This window comes from Gigantopelta aegis, chromosome 3 (assembly GCF_016097555.1).
Source record: "Gigantopelta aegis isolate Gae_Host chromosome 3, Gae_host_genome, whole genome shotgun sequence".
In the NCBI taxonomy this organism is placed as follows: Eukaryota; Metazoa; Mollusca; class Gastropoda; order Neomphalida; family Peltospiridae; genus Gigantopelta; species Gigantopelta aegis.
Genome location: NC_054701.1, coordinates 96,396,599 through 96,417,259, shown reverse-complemented (window position 1 = coordinate 96,417,259; position 20,661 = coordinate 96,396,599). Strand labels below are relative to the sequence as shown.

At 45.8% G+C, this 20,661-nt stretch overlaps 1 protein-coding gene across 1 annotated transcript in view; it reads right to left on the bottom strand.

Moving 5' to 3' along the window:
- LOC121367145 (solute carrier family 26 member 6-like) overlaps window positions 1-20,661 on the bottom strand; it is a 75,427-nt gene that overhangs the window by 6,479 nt on the left and 48,287 nt on the right. The window contains exons 12-16 of the mRNA XM_041491290.1: window positions 18,065-18,171; window positions 8,434-8,503; window positions 7,700-7,870; window positions 6,008-6,199; window positions 1,155-1,209 (exon numbers count right to left, since the gene is read on the bottom strand). Of these exons, the coding sequence (XP_041347224.1) occupies window positions 1,155-1,209; window positions 6,008-6,199; window positions 7,700-7,870; window positions 8,434-8,503; window positions 18,065-18,171 (595 nt within the window). The remainder of the gene's footprint in view (window positions 1-1,154; window positions 1,210-6,007; window positions 6,200-7,699; window positions 7,871-8,433; window positions 8,504-18,064; window positions 18,172-20,661) is intronic.

Sequence of the window (20,661 nt, the reverse complement as noted above, 5' to 3'; positions counted from 1 at the left end):
CATGATAAAGTACTGGTCTAAGCTTCTGAACACAGATAATTACATTCTCAAAAATTGTTATTTATATATATTTGTACGATTGTGTTGAAAATAAAAATAAAAACAACTGAGCATATCAAATAAAACACGAACTAAACATGCTAGGATTTAGTGATTTATGGACCCACCAACAGCTAGACCCAATGCATTTAACACTTATTAAACAGAGAATAATAGACCAATCCCAACAAGTCAGAGCTCAAATCTCAGATTCCACAAAATGTACACATTACTTACATTATATTGCTATTTATGCTTTGCAATATTACATCCCAGAGCGATTTAGGTAAGCTATAACAAGATACCGTCTATCATCACACAATCTAGCTATTGAAACTGGCAGATACAATAATACTGACAGAGCAAATAGATTGTTTAATTTGTGATAAAGATATTGAAGATAAATTTCATTTTGTACTGGTATGTCCGTTTTATAGTGAATCAAGAAGGTAATATATTAAACCCTACTATTAGAAAAACCCATCTGTTTACAAATTTATTCAACCATTCTCTATTAATAACAGTAAGCAGTTACGCAATTTAGGAAATTATCTGTATCAAGCTACATAGTTAATAACCAACACTATGTATTTATTTATTTTATTTATTTATTTAGTTACTTATACAAATTATTATTTATTTATTTATTGTTTACTTACTTTCCATTGCACATTATTTCATTATGTGTCACCATTGTTCACCTGTGTATTTGTGTATTTATGTATTTATATGTTTTCTTGATGTAACTTATGAGCTTTATAGCTCAAAGTGTATAAAGAATGAATGAATATTATTCATTTCCATACACACGAAATGTTTCTGTTCATCCTGGCGTTTGTAATACCACGATATGTATTTTTAAAATAATTTATAAAACGCACGTACCTCTGAGAAGTAACTGTTATGGTGTCGAGCTCTGATCTATTTTAGAGGTCTTCCCCCGTTTCAACGTCACATACCTCGTTCTATTCTATCGTAACTTCATCCAGGTGCATTACATATTAACCAAATTTAGTGTCATTTTTCACGCATTAAAATAAGGGTCTGCGACTTTAAAGGTAAATCTGTATTAAAGCTGTATTCTAATGAAGACACATACGCTACTGTGAGCTTACCCTTGCACTCTGCGAGATACACGTCAATATCGACAGTTTTGTACACCTTGATGATCTGAAACAAAGAAATCAATATTCTAGTGTAGTATAATGTACGTACACGGCCCTCGGAACCGAGTATGGGGGATGTAAACACGACAGGACAAGTATATATTTGAAATGTTCCCAACATTGTACAGGACATAGTCTTCCTGCGAACTAATGTTCCATGACGTTACACAACCGTTTCATCTTGACTAATTAGCAAATATGACAGAAGAACATGTTAAATAAGGTATTTTTTCAATTCTCTGACGTCCAAAGAAAGAATAGGAATAAATGTTGAGTCAAAAATCTGTTCGATGCGCCCACAGCATTTGTCAAAACCACAAACAGTCAAAATGGTAATTCACAAGCAGGGTTGTCTGATGAAATCACAGGGTCAGTAGCGCGTATGCCCTCCATGTGTACCCACAACATGCAAGACAACGCCTCCTCATCGACTGCCTGATGCGTGTAAAACTGCATTAGGGATACAGCACCACTGTTCCACTAATGAGGCATCAAGTTCCTGCAAAGTCTGTGGAGGGTTCCTGAGAGTGCGCAGGCGTCTTCCCAGCACATCTCAGACGTGCTCAATGGGATTCAGGTCGGGCGACCGCGTTCCTCAGGTAATCCCTTGTCAAGATGGCCGTGTGGGGTCTGACGTTGTCATGCTGAAAGATCAGGCCTGGACCATGAGCTGCCATGAAAGGAACCAGTTCCTGGGTCAGCACCTGGTCGCGGTATGCAGCAGCGTTGAGGATGCCACGGATGACAAAAAGTCGAGAACGTCCATTTCCACAGAAAGCATACCAAACCATTACACTTCCTCCTCCGAATCTGTCAACTTCACTGACAGAACACTGAGCATGACGTTCACCACGTCTTCTCCAAAACCTCTGCCTGCCATCGGCAAATATCAGTGTGAATCTTGATTCATCGCTAAACACGACTCTGTTACATTCCCTCTGAGTCCATCGCAAGTGCCCACAGTTGACATTGAGGTCGATGGAATTGGGTCAAAATGGGTGCAACATATGGGTGCCGTGCGTAGAGGTGAGTAGTTCGCAGCCGATTTCGAATCGTTTGCGCGGACAACCGACGTCTGAAAAGTTCATTACTGGTTGCTGTAGCTGTCATGAAACGGTTGCGGAGGTGACGTAACACAATATGACGGTCATCTGCCTGTGACGTCGTATGTGGTCTACCCGGTCGGGGGCGATCAACTGTGGTGCCCGTTTGTTGTACTCGTGTTCACAGATCATAAATTGCCCGTCGACTGCAACCCAACGCCCTTGCAACGTCAGCTACTGACCTTCCCGCGTGCAACATGCCGATGGCACCTTCACGCTGCACATGTGTGAGGCGTGGCATCGAAACAGGTCGTAACAAATATCGTTTTGATGTATTTTTTCTTTGTGTCAGACTACTGTGAGCAGGTAACGATGAAAACACGTGTGTTATTGTAGTCACGTGACCAGTGGCACGTGCAAAACCACTTTTGCCTCAATGGTGCTGTGCACGTGCTATAGATCGGGTCACGTGGGCTGTGATGGGCTTAAAATGGAGTGTCGACATTGCCATTACAATATTTATTCGTGAAAAAATACCTGCTTTCAACACTCATTGACTTTATTTAAATTTTAGATTGTGAAGTTTTTAATTTGACTCAGTTTATATACAGCGAATTCTGTTTTCTAAAATATGCAACTCATAATTATATTCTATGAATCTTTCTCTAAGATATGTAACTTTAAAAAAATGCAAACAGGGACTCATTTCGCCACGACTCTAATAACATATGTAGCTAAGAACTATTTTGTCTAATGCAATTAATGTATCATTTTGCCATGACATGAATAAGATATTCCGCTGAGCTCTATGCCGGGCAAGTTTAGCTTTTCTAATTTTAGCTTTTTTAAGCTAGACTTGGGAGTGACAGTCGTCTTATAGGCGGTGCAGGACGAGCACGTGATAGTGGATCATGGAAACAATCACAACGTTGCCTAAAACATCATTTTGACCCTGCCTTGTGCAGAAATACGATCCTGATCACAGAATGCAGTTTTGTTATTCAAATGAATATGGCACGTAGCCGAGAACTATTTTCTTCAATGTATCTAAGGCCTCATTTCGTCATGACACTAATAAGATATGTAACTAAGAACTATTTTCTTTAATGTATCTAAGGCCTCATTTCGTCATGACATTAATAAGATATGTAACTAAGAACTATTTTCTTTAATGTATCTAAGGCCTCATTTCGTCGTGACATTAATAAGATATGTAACTAAGAACTATTTTCTCTAAAGTAATTAAGGCCTTAATACACATAGACATTAGTAATATTCGAGAACCGTTCTATGTAATTCTCTACGTTAAGACTATGTGTTCCTTTTCTGTTTGCCATTATCCAGAAACGTTTTCTACACATCCTATTTCATCTACATGAGGACAGCCAGACTACAGGATTTACATTCTATTTCATCTATAAAAGGGCAGCCAGTCTACAGGACTTACATCCTATTTCATCTACACGAGGACAGCCAGACTACAGGACTTACATCCTATTTCATCTACATGAGGACAGCCAGACTACAGGATTTACATCCTATTTCATCTACATGAGGACAGCCAGACTTCAGGATTTACATCCTATTTCATCTATAGAAGGGCAGCCAGTCTACAGGACTTACATCCTATTTCATCTATAGAAGGGCATCCAGTCTACAGGACTTACATCCTATTTCATCTACACGAGGACAGCCAGGACTTACATCCTATTTCATCTACATGAGGATAGCCAGACTACAGGATTTACATCCTATTTCATCTATAGAAGAGCAGCCAGACTATAGGATTTACATCCTATTTCATCTACACGAGGACAGCCAGACTACAGGATTTACATCCTATTTGATCTACATGAGGACAGCCAGACTACAGGATTTACATCCTATTTCATCTACATGAGGACAGCCAGACTACAGGATTTACATCCTATTTCATCTATAGAAGGGCAGCCAGTCTACAGGACTTACATCCTATTTCATCTATAGAAGGGCATCCAGTCTACAGGACTTACATCCTATTTCATCTACACGAAGACAGCCAGGACTTACATCCTATTTCATCTACACGAGGACAGCCAGTCTACAGGATTTACATCCTATTTCATCTACATGAGGACAGCCAGACTACAGGATTTACATCCTATTTCATCTATAGAAGGGCAGCCAGTCTACAGGATTTACATCCTATTTCATCTACATGAGGACAGCCAGATTACATGATTTACATCCTACTTCATCTATAGAAGGGCAGCCAGTCTACAGGATTTACATCCTATTTCATCTATAGAAGGGCAGCCAGTCTACAAGATTTACATCTTATGATGTACACCCTACATGTATTTCATCTATAGATCAGCTTTGACAATACGCCACACACAGAACAGTGTCAGATTCAGAAAAATCCATTTAGAGGGACCTCAGTGACATGTGGCCGAAGGCTACAAACATTCACAAAGAGATTCATCGGATTCTCCAATGTAAAAAAATAAAAACAATACAAATATAAAGGTCACAAAATTTAAAGGGGTTGGGGGTGAGGAGTGGGCCATGATTTCCCCCTTAGATCCGCCATTGAAGAACAACAAAACCCTAACTGCAGTCAAAAACCTTAACTGCATAAAGCAGTCTAAAGGACATTTTGACAAGGTCATTTGTTTGAATATAGAATGACGTCATATATCATTCCTAATTCGTACCTTCATGAGGACTGCCACTCCCCAGTACGTTGCCATTCCTAATTCGGATCTACACGAGGACTGCCACTCACAATACAAAGTCATTCATAATTCGTACGTGCACAAAGACTGCCACTCCCCAGTATGATGTCATGTATAATTCAGACCATGAGAATGGCTACTCCCAATACGATGTCATTCATAATTCGTACTTCCATGAGGACTGCCACTCCACATTATGATGTCCTTCCTAATTCGTACCTCTATGAGGACTGCCACTCCCAATACGATGTCATTCCACATTCGTACCTCCACGAGGACAGCCATTCCAAATACAATGTCATTCCTAATAAGTACCTGTACGAGGACTGCCACTCCCTAATACAGTGTGATAGTACCCATTCATGAAACACTGTTCAACAGAGGTATCAGGTATTCACGAATAAAGTATATTCTGTTTCCAAACTGTCAAGATAGTTGGGGTTTTCCTAAGTGTTTGCAATATTTTCACTGAAAAGATGAAAACGTATTTACAAGATCAAAATAGGGTCTGTTTAGTCTAGTGTCCAGCTAGCTGTGTGTGTTTAGTCTCGTGTCTAGCTAGCTGTGTGTGTTTAGTCTCGTGTCTAGCTAGCTGTGTGTGTTTAGTCTCGTGTCTAGATAGCTGTGTGTGTTTAGTCTCGTGTGTATTTAGCTGTGTGTGTTTAGTCTCGTGTGTACTTAGCTGTGTGTGTTTAGTCTCGTGTCTAGCTAGCTGTGTGTGTTTAGTCTTGTGTCTAGCTAGCTGTGTGTGTTTAGTCTCGTCTCTAGCTAGCTGTGTGTGTGTGTGTGTGTTTAGTCTCGTCTCTAGTTAGCTGTGTGTATTTAGTCTCGTGTCTAGGTAGCTGTGTGTGTTTAGTCTCGTGTGTACCTAGCTGTGTGTGTTTAGTCTCGTGTCTAGCTAGCTGTGTGTGTTTAGTCTCGTGTCTAGCTAGCTGTGTGTGTTTAGTCTCGTGTCTAGTTAGCTGTGTGTGTTTAGTCTCGTGTCTAGCTAGCTGTGTGTGTTTAGTCTCGTGTCTAGCTAGCTGTGTCTGGTTTCTCTCACCTCCAGCAGGATTCTGACCGTCATGGAGTCCACGTACTGGATCGTCGACCCATCCAGGATGATGGCATATGTCACCTCCTCCGTCTGGTCATCAGCCAGCACCTGCAGCTTCTGTTTCCTAGCAACCAGGTTGTCGTGCACGTGACCGTCACATGGCTGCTCCGACCACGTGTCTGTCGCTGCCAGACACACCTGAAAATACAATTACAACATTAGACCTGTTGAAGGAATCGCACCAGCACTGACACTGTGACAGTCTCCACATAATGCTCGTTAAAACATAACGTTGTCCTTTCTTCATTTGCATAAATACCAAGTGTTATGTAATAGTATTCACATGGGTCTGCTTACTTCCTTTCTTCTACCAGTCAATTAGTTAGCTAATTAGGTAATTAATATGATTTATTTATTAACATGTTTAGGTAGACTTTGTAAACATTAATTCTGCTAACACAAAGTGATGAAAAACAAAAACTGTTTACATAAGCATTAGGCCTACGTGTACACATATATTAATGCTTCATCATCATTATCATCATCATAATCATCATCACATATTTATCATCACGCTGTGAAATGATTGGCGATCCAAATAAACATATTCGTATCCGTATTTCGGTTTGTTTTCGGATTTTTGGCACCTCAACAGAAAATAGCTTGCAATACATGCATATTTACATTATATATATATATATATATATATATATATATATATATATATATATATATATATATATATATATATATAGATAGATAGATATAGATATAGATTTTTAGATTTAGAGATAGAGATAGAGATAGATAGATAGATAGATACAGACCCATCACCCAACCCATCTCCAAAACATATACCCACCATTCACTCATCCCCCAAATACACAACCACCATCCAACCCATCCCCAAAATACAAACTACCCACCAACCCATCCTACAGATATTGACCATCCACCAACTCATCTCCCAAATACATACCACCCACCATCCACCCATCCGCCAAATACACACCCACCAGCCAGCCGATCAACAAAATCCAGACCACCACCAACGCATCCCCCAGGTACAGACCTCCCACTAACCCATCCTCAAAATACATACCACCCACCAAACCCATCTCTGAAATGTAGACTTCCACCAACCCATCCCCCAAATACATATGACCCACCAACCCATCCCCCAAAGACAGACCTTCCACCAATCCATCCCCCAAATACAGACGACCCACCAACCCATCCCCCAAATACAGACCTTCCATCAACCCATCCCCCAAATACAGACGACCCACCTAGACCTTCCACCAACCCATCCCCCAAATACAGACCACCCACCAACCCATCCCCCAAAGACAGACCTCCCACTAACCCATCCCCCAAATACAGATGATCCACCAACCCATCCCCCAAAGACAGACCACTCACCAATCCATCCCCCCAAGACAGACCACCCACTAACCCATTTCCCAAATACAGATGTCCCACCAAACCACCCACCAACCCATTTCCCAAAGACAGACCTCCCTCTAACCCATGCCCCGGATACAGACCACCCACGAAACCCATCCTCGAAATGCAGACCCATTACCCAAACCCATCCCCCAAATAGAGGCTCACCACCCAACCTATTCCCCCAAATACATTCCCACCAGCCAGCCATTCCCCCAATACACTCCACACCCAGCCCACTCCCCCAATAACCTCGTGGTGTCGCGCGGTTGCACTAGCTTGACGTTCATGCCGATGTTGGTGATGCAGTTCATTGGGGTCCAGACCAGTTTCCTTGATGAGCATCTGGCGGAAGTATTCCATGTTTGCAAAATACAGAGGTGCTTCAAATCGGAAAATCTTAATTCCTGGAATATCCCGGGCCTGGAAAAGAAATTTGTCTTACATTCATCAACAAATCTGTACCCAGAAATAGCTATTAAATTGGTTGAGCTTTATATAGATTAATTTAAACTATGCTCTTTTCAAAATGATGAATTCAATAACAAGAATTAGAACCAATTACCATAGGCGTACGGGCTCCCATTTTTGTAAGGGGGGGGGGGGGGGGGGGGGGGGGGGAGGGGGGGGGGGGGGCAGACTGAATTAACTAAATTGTCCGAATCTGAATAACATTTTTTTTTAATAGTAGCATTACTGCCATAGAGCTATATAGGTTGCAAACGGATCACTATGCATTTTTACACGGATTACAAATAATCGTGAGGGTAGAATGATGGAAATACTTCTCTACTGCTTTTGTTGCAAAGGTGACTGATTTACAAATGCCGTAGATGGGTTCAACATTGCTGTAGGTGACCAACACTTAATTTGGATCCCCGGATAAGATCTCTTTACAGCTATTCAATATCAACTACATATCTACAACGAGATAATATTTCTTGCACTGTAGAAGGTTTAGATTTAAGACGTAGTTTAACAATTACCTCATGGTGGGTTTTCTTGTCCACATACACGTCAGTTCCGGCCACGTGACCCAACAACAAGCAGTGTGGTCTGCAATGAAGATTCTCATTGGTGATAAACTGTAAAATACCAGACCTGGCCTAAATCACAATCTCCCACACCAGACCTGGTCTAAACCACAACCTCCCACACCAGAACATGTCAAAACCACAACCTCCCACATGTCTAAACCATAACCTTTCAAACAGATCTGGTCTAAACCACAACTTCCCACACAAGACCTGGTCTAAAAAACAACCTCTCAAACATACCTGGTCTAAACCACAACCTCCCACACCAGACCTGGTCTAAACCACAACCTCCCACACCAGACCTGGTCTAAATCACAACCTTTCAACCAGACCTGGTCTAAACCACAACCTCCCACACCAGACCTGATCTAAACCACAACCTTTCAATCAGACCTGGTCTAAACCACAACCTCCCACACCAGACCTGGTCTAAACCACAACTTCCCACACCAGACCTGGTCTAAGCCACAACCTTTCAGCCAGGCCTGGTCTAAGAGACAACCTCTCATTAGACGTGGTATAAGCCACAGCTTCACATTATACCTGGTCTACACCACAACCTCTAAACCAGACCTAGTCTAAACCACAACATGTCAACCAGACCTTGTCTAAACCACAACCTCTCATTAGACCTGCTATTAACCACAACCTCTAATTAGACTTGGTCTAAACCTCACCATATAATTAGGTCTGGTATATACCACAACATGTTATTATGGATCATCTAAACATATGACCAGACCTAGACTGGCTGAACGCGTGTTAAGTGAGGTGTAGGCCGACCTGACCTAGACTGGCTGAACGCGTGTTAAGTGAGGTGTAGGACGACACTGCCTAGACTGACTGAACGTGTGTTAAGTGAGTGTAGGACGACACTGACCTAGACTGACTGAACGCGTGTTAAGTGAGGTGTAGGACGACCAGACCTAGACTGACTGAACGTGTGTTAAGTGAGGTGTAGGACGACCAGACCTAGACTGGCTGAACGCGTGTTAACTGAGGTGTAGGACGACCAGACCTAGACTGGCTGAACGCGTGTTAACTGAGGTGTAGGACGACACTAACCTAGACTGGCTGGACGCGTGTTAAGTGAGGTGTAGGACGACCAGACCTAGACTGCCTGCACGCGTGTTAAATTAGGTGTAGGACGACCTGACCTAGACTGGCTGGACGCGTGTTAAGTGAGGTGTAGGACGACCTGACCTAGACTAGCTGAACGTGTTAAGTGAGGTGTAGGATGACACTGATCTAGACCGGCTGGACGCGTGTTAAATTAGGTGTAGGACGACCTGACCTAGACTGGCTGAACGCGTGTTAAGTGAGGTGTAGGACGACCTGACCTAGACTAGCTGAACGTGTTAACTGAGGTGTAGGACGACACTAACCTAGACTGGCTGGACGCGTGTTAAGTGAGGTGTAGGACGACCTGACCTAGACTAGCTGAACGTGTTAACTGAGGTGTAGGACGACACTAACCTAGACTGGCTGGACGCGTGTTAAGTGCGGTGTAGGACGACCTGACCTAGACTAGCTGAACGTGTTAACTGAGGTGTAGGACGACACTAACCTAGACTGGCTGGACGCGTGTTAAGTGAGGTGTAGGACGACCTGACCTAGACTAGCTGAACGTGTTAACTGAGGTGTAGGACGACACTAACCTAGACTGGCTGGACGCGTGTTAAGTGCGGTGTAGGACGACCTGACCTAGACTAGCTGATCGTGTTAACTGAGGTGTAGGACGACACTAACCTAGACTGGCTGGACGCGTGTTAAGTGAGGTGTAGGACGACCTGACCTAGACTAGCTGAACGTGTTAACTGAGGTGTAGGACGACACTAACCTAGACTGGCTGGACGCGTGTTAAGTGCGGTGTAGGACGACCTGACCTAGACTAGCTGAACGTGTTAACTGAGGTGTAGGACGACACTAACCTAGACTGCCTGCACGCGTGTTAAATTAGGTGTAGGACGACCTGACCTAGACTGGCTGGACGCGTGTTAAGTGAGGTGTAGGACGACCTGACCTAGACTAGCTGAACGTGTTAACTGAGGTGTAGGACGACACTAACCTAGACTGGCTGGACGCGTGTTAAGTGAGGTGTAGGACGACCAGACCTAGACTGCCTGAACGCGGGTTAAATTAGGTGTAGGACGACCTGATCTAGACTGGCTGGACGCGTGTTAAGTGAGGTGTAGGACGACCTGACCTAGACTGGCTGAACGCGTGTTAAATTAGGTGTAGGACGACACTGACCTAGACTGGCTGAACGCGTGTTAAATTTGGTGTAGGACGACCTGATCTAGACTGGCTGAACGCGTGTTAAATTAGGTGTAGGACGACCTGACCTAGACTGGCTGGACGCGTGTTAAATTTGGTGTAGGACGACCTGACCTAGACTGGCTGGACACGTGTTAAGTGAGGTGTAGGACGACCTGACCTAGACTGGCTGAACGCGTGTTAAATTAGGTGTAGGACGACACTGACCTAGACTGGCTGAACGCGTGTTAAATTTGGTGTAGGACGACCTGATCTAGACTGGCTGAACGCGTGTTAAATTAGGTGTAGGACGACACTGACATAGACTGGCTGGACGCGTGATAAGTGAGGTGTAGGACGACACTGACCTAGACTGGCTAAACGCGTGTTAAGTGAGGTGTAGGAGGACATTGACCTAGACTGGCTGAACGCGTTTAAATTAGGTGTAGGACGACCTGACCTAGACTGGCTGGACGCGTGTTACGTGAGGAGTAGGACGACACTGACTTGGATTCATTGAATGCTTGTTAAGTGAGGTGTAGGACAACACTGACCTAGACTGGCTGAACGCGTGTTAAATTTGGTGTAGGACGACCTGACCTAGACTGGCTGTACACGTGTTGAGGTGTAGGACGACCAACCTAGACTGGCTGAACGCATGTTAAGTGAGGTGTAGGACGACCAGACCTAGACTAGCTTAATGCGTCTTAAGTGAGGTGTAGGACGACCTGACCTAGACTGGCTGAACGCATGTTAAGTGAGGTGTAGGACGACACTGACCTAGACTGGCTGGACGCGTGTTAAGTGAGGTGTAGGACGACCTGACCTAGACTGGCTGGACGCGTGCTAAGTGAGGTGTAGGACGACACTGACCTAGACTGGCTGGACGCGTGTTAAGTGAGGTAGAGGACGACCAGACCTAGACTGGCTGAACGCGTGTAGAGGTGTAGGACGACCAACCCTAGACTGGCTGAACGCATGATAAGTGAGGTGTAGGACAACACTGACCTAGACTGGCTGGACGCGTGCTTAGTGAGGTGTAGGACGACACTGACCTAGACTGGCTGAACGCGTGTTGAGGTGTAGGACGACCAACCCTAGACTGGCTGAACGCATGTTAAGTGAGGTGTAGGACGACCAGACCTAGACTAGCTGAATGCGTGTTAAGTGAGGTGTAGGACGACACTGACCTAGACTGGCTGAACACGTGTTAAGTGAGGTGTAGGACGACATTGACCTAGACTGGCTGAACGCGTGTGAAGTGAGGTGTAGGACGACACTGATCTAGACTGGCTGGATGCGTGTTAACTGAGGTGTAGACGACACTGACCTAGACTGACTGAACACGTGTTAAGTGAGGTGTAGGACGACACTGACCTAGACTGGCTGAACACGTGTTAAGTGAGGTGTAGGACGGCACTGACCTAGACTGGCTGAACGCGTGTTGAGTGAGGTGTAGGCGACCAGACCTAGACTGGCTGGACGCGTGTTGAGTGAGGTGTAGGACGACCAGACCTAGACTGGCTTGACGCGTGTTGAGTGAGGTGTAGGACGACCAGACCTAGACTGGCTGGACTCGTGTTGAGTGAGGTGTAGGACGACCAGACATAGACTGGCTGAACGCGTGTTATATTAGGTGTAGGATGACACTGACCTAGACTGGCTGGACGCGTGTTAAGTGAGGTGTAGGACGACCAGACCTAGACTGGCTGAACGCGTGTTAAGTGAAGTGTAGGACGACACTGTCCTACACTGGCTGAACGCGTGTTAAGTGAGGTGTAGGACCACACTGACCTAGACTGGCTGAACGTGTGTTAAGTGAGGTGTAGGACGACACTGACCTAGACTGGCTGAACGCGTGTTAAATGAGGTGTAGGACGGAACTGACCTAGACTGGCTGAACGCGTGTAGAGTGAGGTGTAGGACGGAACTGACCTAGACTGGCTGAACGCGTGTTAAGTGAGGTGTAGGACGACCAGACCTAGACTAGCTGGACGCGGGTTGAGTGAGGTGTAGGACGATCAGACCTAGACTGGCTGGACGCGTGTTGAGTGAGGTGTAGGACGACCAGACCTAGATTGGCTGGACGCGTGTTGAGTGAGGTGTAGGACGATCAGACCTAGACTGGCTGGACGCGGGTTGAGTGAGGTGTAGGACGATCAGACCTAGACTGGCTGGACGCGTGTTAAGTGAGGTGTAGGACGACCTGATCTAGACTGGCTGAACGCGTGTTAAATTAGGTGTAGGACGACACTGACATAGACTGGCTGGACGCGTGATAAGTGAGGTGTAGGACGACACTGACCTAGACTGGCTAAACGCGTGTTAAGTGAGGTGTAGGAGGACATTGACCTAGACTGGCTGAACGCGTTTAAATTAGGTGTAGGACGACCTGACCTAGACTGGCTGGACGCGTGTTACGTGAGGAGTAGGACGACACTGACTTGGATTCATTGATGCGTGTTAAGTGAGGTGTAGGACAACACTGACCTAGACTGGCTGAACGCGTGTTAAATTTGGTGTAGGACGACCTGACCTAGACTGGCTGTACACGTGTTGAGGTGTAGGAAGACCAACCTAGACTGGCTGAACGCATGTTAAGTGAGGTGTAGGACGACCAGACCTAGACTAGCTGAATGCGTGTTAAGTGAGGTGTAGGACGACCTGACCTAGACTGGCTGGACGCGTGCTAAGTGAGGTGTAGGACGACCTGACCTAGACTGGCTGGACGCGTGCTAAGTGAGGTGTAGGACGACACTGACCTAGACTGGCTGGACGCGTGTTAAGTGAGGTAGAGGACGACCAGACCTAGACTGGCTGAACGCGTGTAGAGGTGTAGGACGACCAACCCTAGACTGGCTGAACGCATGATAAGTGAGGTGTAGGACAACACTGACCTAGACTGGCTGGACGCGTGCTTAGTGAGGTGTAGGACGACACTGACCTAGACTGGCTGAACGCGTGTTGAGGTGTAGGACGACCAACCCTAGACTGGCTGAACGCATGTTAAGTGAGGTGTAGGACGACCAGACCTAGACTAGCTGAATGCGTGTTAAGTGAGGTGTAGGACGACACTGACCTAGACTGGCTGAACACGTGTTAAGTGAGGTGTAGGACGACATTGACCTAGACTGGCTGAACGCGTGTGAAGTGAGGTGTAGGACGACACTGATCTAGACTGGCTGGATGCGTGTTAACTGAGGTGTAGACGACACTGACCTAGACTGACTGAACACGTGTTAAGTGAGGTGTAGGACGACACTGACCTAGACTGGCTGAACACGTGTTAAGTGAGGTGTAGGACGGCACTGACCTAGACTGGCTGAACGCGTGTTGAGTGAGGTGTAGGCGACCAGACCTAGACTGGCTGGACGCGTGTTGAGTGAGGTGTAGGACGACCAGACCTAGACTGGCTTGACGCGTGTTGAGTGAGGTGTAGGACGACCAGACCTAGACTGGCTGGACTCGTGTTGAGTGAGGTGTAGGACGACCAGACATAGACTGGCTGGACGCGTGTTATATTAGGTGTAGGATGACACTGACCTAGACTGGCTGGACGCGTGTTAAGTGAGGTGTAGGACGACCAGACCTAGACTGGCTGAACGCGTGTTAAGTGAAGTGTAGGACGACACTGTCCTACACTGGCTGAACGCGTGTTAAGTGAGGTGTAGGACCACACTGACCTAGACTGGCTGAACGTGTGTTAAGTGAGGTGTAGGACGACACTGACCTAGACTGGCTGAACGCGTGTTAAATGAGGTGTAGGACGGAACTGACCTAGACTGGCTGAACGCGTGTAGAGTGAGGTGTAGGACGGAACTGACCTAGACTGGCTGAACGCGTGTAGAGTGAGGTGTAGGACGACCAGACCTAGACTGGCTGGACGCGTGTAGAGTGAGGTGTAGGACGACCAGACCTAGACTGGCTGGACGCGTGTTGAGTGAGGTGTAGGACGATCAGACCTAGACTGGCTGGACGCGTGTAGAGTGAGGTGTAGGACGACCAGACCTAGACTGGCTGGACGCGTGTTGAGTGAGGTGTAGGACGATCAGACCTAGACTGGCTGGACGCGGGTTGAGTGAGGTGTAGGACGATCAGACCTAGACTGGCTGGACGCGTGTTAAGTGAGGTGTAGGACGACCTGATCTAGACTGGCTGAACGCGTGTTAAATTAGGTGTAGGACGACACTGACATAGACTGGCTGGACGCGTGATAAGTGAGGTGTAGGACGACACTGACCTAGACTGGCTAAATGCGTGTTAAGTGAGGTGTAGGAGGACATTGACCTAGACTGGCTGAACGCGTTTAAATTAGGTGTAGGACGACCTGACCTAGACTGGCTGGACGCGTGTTACGTGAGGAGTAGGACGACACTGACTTGGATTCATTGATGCGTGTTAAGTGAGGTGTAGGACAACACTGACCTAGACTGGCTGAACGCGTGTTAAATTTGGTGTAGGACGACCTGACCTAGACTGGCTGTACACGTGTTGAGGTGTAGGACGACCAACCTAGACTGGCTGAACGCATGTTAAGTGAGGTGTAGGACGACCAGACCTAGACTAGCTGAATGCGTGTTAAGTGAGGTGTAGGACGACCTGACCTAGACTGGCTGAACGCATGTTAAGTGAGGTGTAGGACGACCTGACCTAGACTGGCTGGACGCGTGTTAAGTGAGGTGTAGGACGACCTGACCTAGACTGGCTGGACGCGTGCTAAGTGAGGTGTAGGACGACACTGACCTAGACTGGCTGGACGCGTGTTAAGTGAGGTAGAGGACGACCAGACCTAGACTGGCTGAACGCGTGTAGAGGTGTAGGACGACCAACCCTAGACTGGCTGAACGCATGATAAGTGAGGTGTAGGACAACACTGACCTAGACTGGCTGGACGCGTGCTTAGTGAGGTGTAGGACGACACTGACCTAGACTGGCTGAACGCGTGTTGAGGTGTAGGACGACCAACCCTAGACTGGCTGAACGCATGTTAAGTGAGGTGTAGGACGACCAGACCTAGACTAGCTGAATGCGTGTTAAGTGAGGTGTAGGACGACACTGACCTAGACTGGCTGAACACGTGTTAAGTGAGGTGTAGGACGACATTGACCTAGACTGGCTGAACGCGTGTGAAGTGAGGTGTAGGACGACAGTGATCTAGACTGGCTGGATGCGTGTTAACTGAGGTAGAGGACGACCAGACCTAGACTGGCTGAACGCGTGTAGAGGTGTAGGACGACCAACCCTAGACTGGCTGAACGCATGATAAGTGAGGTGTAGGACAACACTGACCTAGACTGGCTGGACGCGTGCTTAGTGAGGTGTAGGACGACACTGACCTAGACTGGCTGAACTTGTGTTGAGGTGTAGGACGACCAACCCTAGACTGGCTGAACGCATGTTAAGTGAGGTGTAGGACGACCAGACCTAGACTAGCTGAATGCGTGTTAAGTGAGGTGTAGGACGACACTGACCTAGACTGGCTGAACACGTGTTAAGTGAGGTGTAGGACGACATTGACCTAGACTGGCTGAACGCGTGTGAAGTGAGGTGTAGGACGACACTGATCTAGACTGGCTGGATGCGTGTTAACTGAGGTGTAGACGACACTGACCTAGACTGACTGAACACGTGTTAAGTGAGGTGTAGGACGACACTGACCTAGACTGGCTGAACACGTGTTAAGTGAGGTGTAGGACGACACTGACCTAGACTGGCTGAACGCGTGTTAAGTGAGGTGTAGGACGGCACTGACCTAGACTGGCTGAACGCGTGTTGAGTGAGGTGTAGGCGACCAGACCTAGACTGGCTGGACGCGTGTTGAGTGAGGTGTAGGACGACCAGACCTAGACTGGCTTGACGCGTGTTGAGTGAGGTGTAGGACGACCAGACCTAGACTGGCTGGACGCGTGTTGAGTGAGGTGTAGGACGACCAGACCTAGACTGGCTGGACTCGTGTTGAGTGAGGTGTAGGACGACCAGACATAGACTGGCTGAACGCGTGTTATATTAGGTGTAGGATGACACTGACCTAGACTGGCTGGACGCGTGTTAAGTGAGGTGTAGGACGACCAGACCTAGATTGGCTGAACGCGTGTTAAGTGAAGTGTAGGACGACACTGTCCTACACTGGCTGAACGCGTGTTAAGTGAGGTGTAGGACCACACTGACCTAGACTGGCTGAACGTGTGTTAAGTGAGGTGTAGGACGACACTGACCTAGACTGGCTGAACGCGTGTTAAATGAGGTGTAGGACGGAACTGACCTAGACTGGCTGAACGCGTGTAGAGTGAGGTGTAGGACGGAACTGACCTAGACTGGCTGAACGCGTGTAGAGTGAGGTGTAGGACGACCAGACCTAGACTGGCTGGACGCGTGTAGAGTGAGGTGTAGGACGATCAGACCTAGACTGGCTGAACGCGTGTAGAGTGAGGTGTAGGACGACCAGACCTAGACTGGCTGGACGCGTGTAGAGTGAGGTGTAGGACGATCAGACCTAGACTGGCTGGACGCGTGTAGAGTGAGGTGTAGGACGACCAGACCTAGACTGGCTGAACGCGTGTAGAGTGAGGTGTAGGACGGAACTGACCTAGACTGGCTGAACGCGTGTAGAGTGAGGTGTAGGACGACCAGACCTAGACTGGCTGGACGCGTGTAGAGTGAGGTGTAGGACGATCAGACCTAGACTGGCTGGACGCGGGTTGAGTGAGGTGTAGGACGATCAGACCTAGACTGGCTGGACGCGTGTAGAGTGAGGTGTAGGACGACCAGACCTAGACTGGCTGAACGCGTGTAGAGTGAGGTGTAGGACGGAACTGACCTAGACTGGCTGAACGCGTGTAGAGTGAGGTGTAGGACGACCAGACCTAGACTGGCTGGACGCGTGTAGAGTGAGGTGTAGGACGATCAGACCTAGACTGGCTGGACGCGTGTAGAGTGAGGTGTAGGACGACCAGACCTAGACTGGCTGGACGCGTGTAGAGTGAGGTGTAGGACGATCAGACCTAGACTGGCTGGACGCGTGTAGAGTGAGGTGTAGGACGACCAGACCTAGACTGGCTGGACGCGGGTTGAGTGAGGTGTAGGACGATCAGACCTAGACTGGCTGGACGCGTGTTGAGTGAGGTGTAGGACGACCAGACCTAGATTGGCTGGACGCGTGTTGAGTGAGGTGTAGGACGATCAGACCTAGACTGGCTGGACGCGTGTTAAGTGAGGTGTAGGACGACCAGACCTAGAAAGGCTGGACTCGTGTTAAGTGAGGTGTAGGACGACCAGATCTAGACTGGCTGAACACGTGCTAAGTGAGGTGTAGGACGACACTGACCTCTGCGTGCGGAGCAGGATTGGCACGAGGTTGTAGATGATTCCCACCAGCAGGCCGAGGTCCACGTCCAGCAGGATGGTGCTGACAAACACGACAAGCCACACAGTCTGTAGAGTTAAAGATAAACTTGGTTTTGTTTAACAACACCACTAGAGGACATTGATATATTAATCATGGGCTATTGCATGTCATAATTTGGACATATAATCTTTGAGCGGAAATCCATTACTTTTTTCTAGTAATAGCAAGGGATCTTTTATATGCATTATCCCACGGACAGGATAGCATATGCCACGACCTTTGATATACCAGTCGTAGTGCTCTAGTTCCGTCTGTAGAGTACCATGTCATTACATAGTCATTACATAGTCATTAAACGAGCTTCCATTTCGTATCATATTTAAGACATTAAATTGTTATTATATAGTCGTTACATAGTCATTACATAGTCATTACATAGTTAATACATACCCATTAAATAGTCATTAAATAGGCGTTACACAGTCATAGTTATTACACAGTCGTTACATAGTCATTACATAGGCATTACATAGTTCTTACATAGTCGTTACATAGTCATTACAAAGTCGTTACATAGTCATTACAAAGTCGTTACATAGTCATTACATAGTCGTTACATAGCCATTGAATAGTCGTCTCATAATCATAGGTATTAAATAGTCATTACATAGTCATTACATAGGCATTATTATAATGTTTTATTATGTAATGATTACATAGTCGTTACATAGTCATTACATAATCGTTACATAATCGTTACATAGTCATATTGATTATAAACGAATGAAATAATAAATCTTTAATGACACAAAAATACACATCGGTTATTGGATGTCAGAAAAGGTAAGTACATGGAAATAGTTTTTACACTAAGAATATAAATTTATATAACCATGTAAAACCACAGTGTAAAGAACTGTGGAGAAAAGTACAATACAATACAGATGTCAAGGTGAGCATATTTCTAAACTTTGTATAGAAATTAAAGTGTTTTAAAACATTTAAAATTAATTCTGGGTGGAATTTAAAACATTTCAAAACATTTCTGTTGCCAAATATATCGTTACGTGTCGGCTTCAGATGATTACACTCCACCAAAATGTGGCGCACAGTCGGTGTACACTGAAGTGTTCACACTGAGGAGAAGGGTCCTCTTTAAAATAAATGAATGCGTCAAATATGTATGGCCGATGCGGGAACTACTTCATCCTTTCTGCACCACATGTAGGACTGCAACTGTCCCAGGACGTGCTAAACGTAACCGCACCGACCCAATCATCTTGCCAAGTCGAAAAGATATATTGGTTAATATGATATTTAAAATCACTATGGGGGACACCAACACCGACATGGGGCAAATTCAAAGCAGACTTGGCAGTAAAATCTGCCTTTTCATTGTCCCTAATGCTGTCATGGCTGTGTATCCCGCATAATAGAACATCTTTATTGGCAATGGATAAAAAGACACACTTTCGTATCACCAGCTAAGGGATACTCCAATTCCATGTACTGTAAAGCTTGGAGACACGAAAGTGAGTCTGTAAATAATAATATATTTGGATGCATATGAATCCTTAATCTATTCTAGGGCTTTAATGATTGCCCAAATTCACACAGTAACCAATGATGCTGAATCGGGCAACCGCATGGAAATTATTGTGTCTGATGGAAAAAGTATAACAGAAGCCACAGAATTCCCATCCCGTGATCCGTCTGTGTAAACAGGAATCTAATCACAGTACCTGTCTTGGATCTCCATAAAATGTTGTTTATAAGTAACTGCATCTGTGCGATCTTTCTTCAGATGCACACGATCGAATATAATTTTCGGTGGTTTGATACACCAAGATGGCAAAACACAATATCATGAAGGCGTTTCCAAAATGTCGGTTAAATCAATGTTGGAAACTGATAAAAACTGCTGATGCAAAGACCATGTTCGGATAGTATGCAGCCTCGCATCAAACAACATATATTTATTATAATAATTACATAGCCATTGCATAGTTATATAATAAACATACGTACACATTATAGCTATTACATACTGTACAGCCCATACACACATTATAGCCATTACATACTGTACAGCCCATACACACATTATAGTCATTACATACTGTACAGCCCATACACACATCATAGTCATTACATAATGTACAGCCCATACACACATCATAGCCATTACATAATGTACAGCCCATACACACATCATAGTCATTACATAATGTACAGCCCATACACACATCATAGCCATTACATAATGTACAGCCCATACACACATCATAGCCATTACATACTGTACAGCCCATACACACATCATAGCCAATACATACTGTACAGCCCATACACACATCATAGTCATTACATAATGTACAGCCCATACACACATCATAGTCATTACATACTGTACAGCCCAGACACACACCATAGCCATTAAATAATGTACAGCCCATACACACATCATAGTCAGTACATATTGTACAGCCCATACACACATCATAGTCATTACATAATGTACAGCCCATACACACATCATAGCCATTACATACTGTACAGCCCAGACACGCATCATA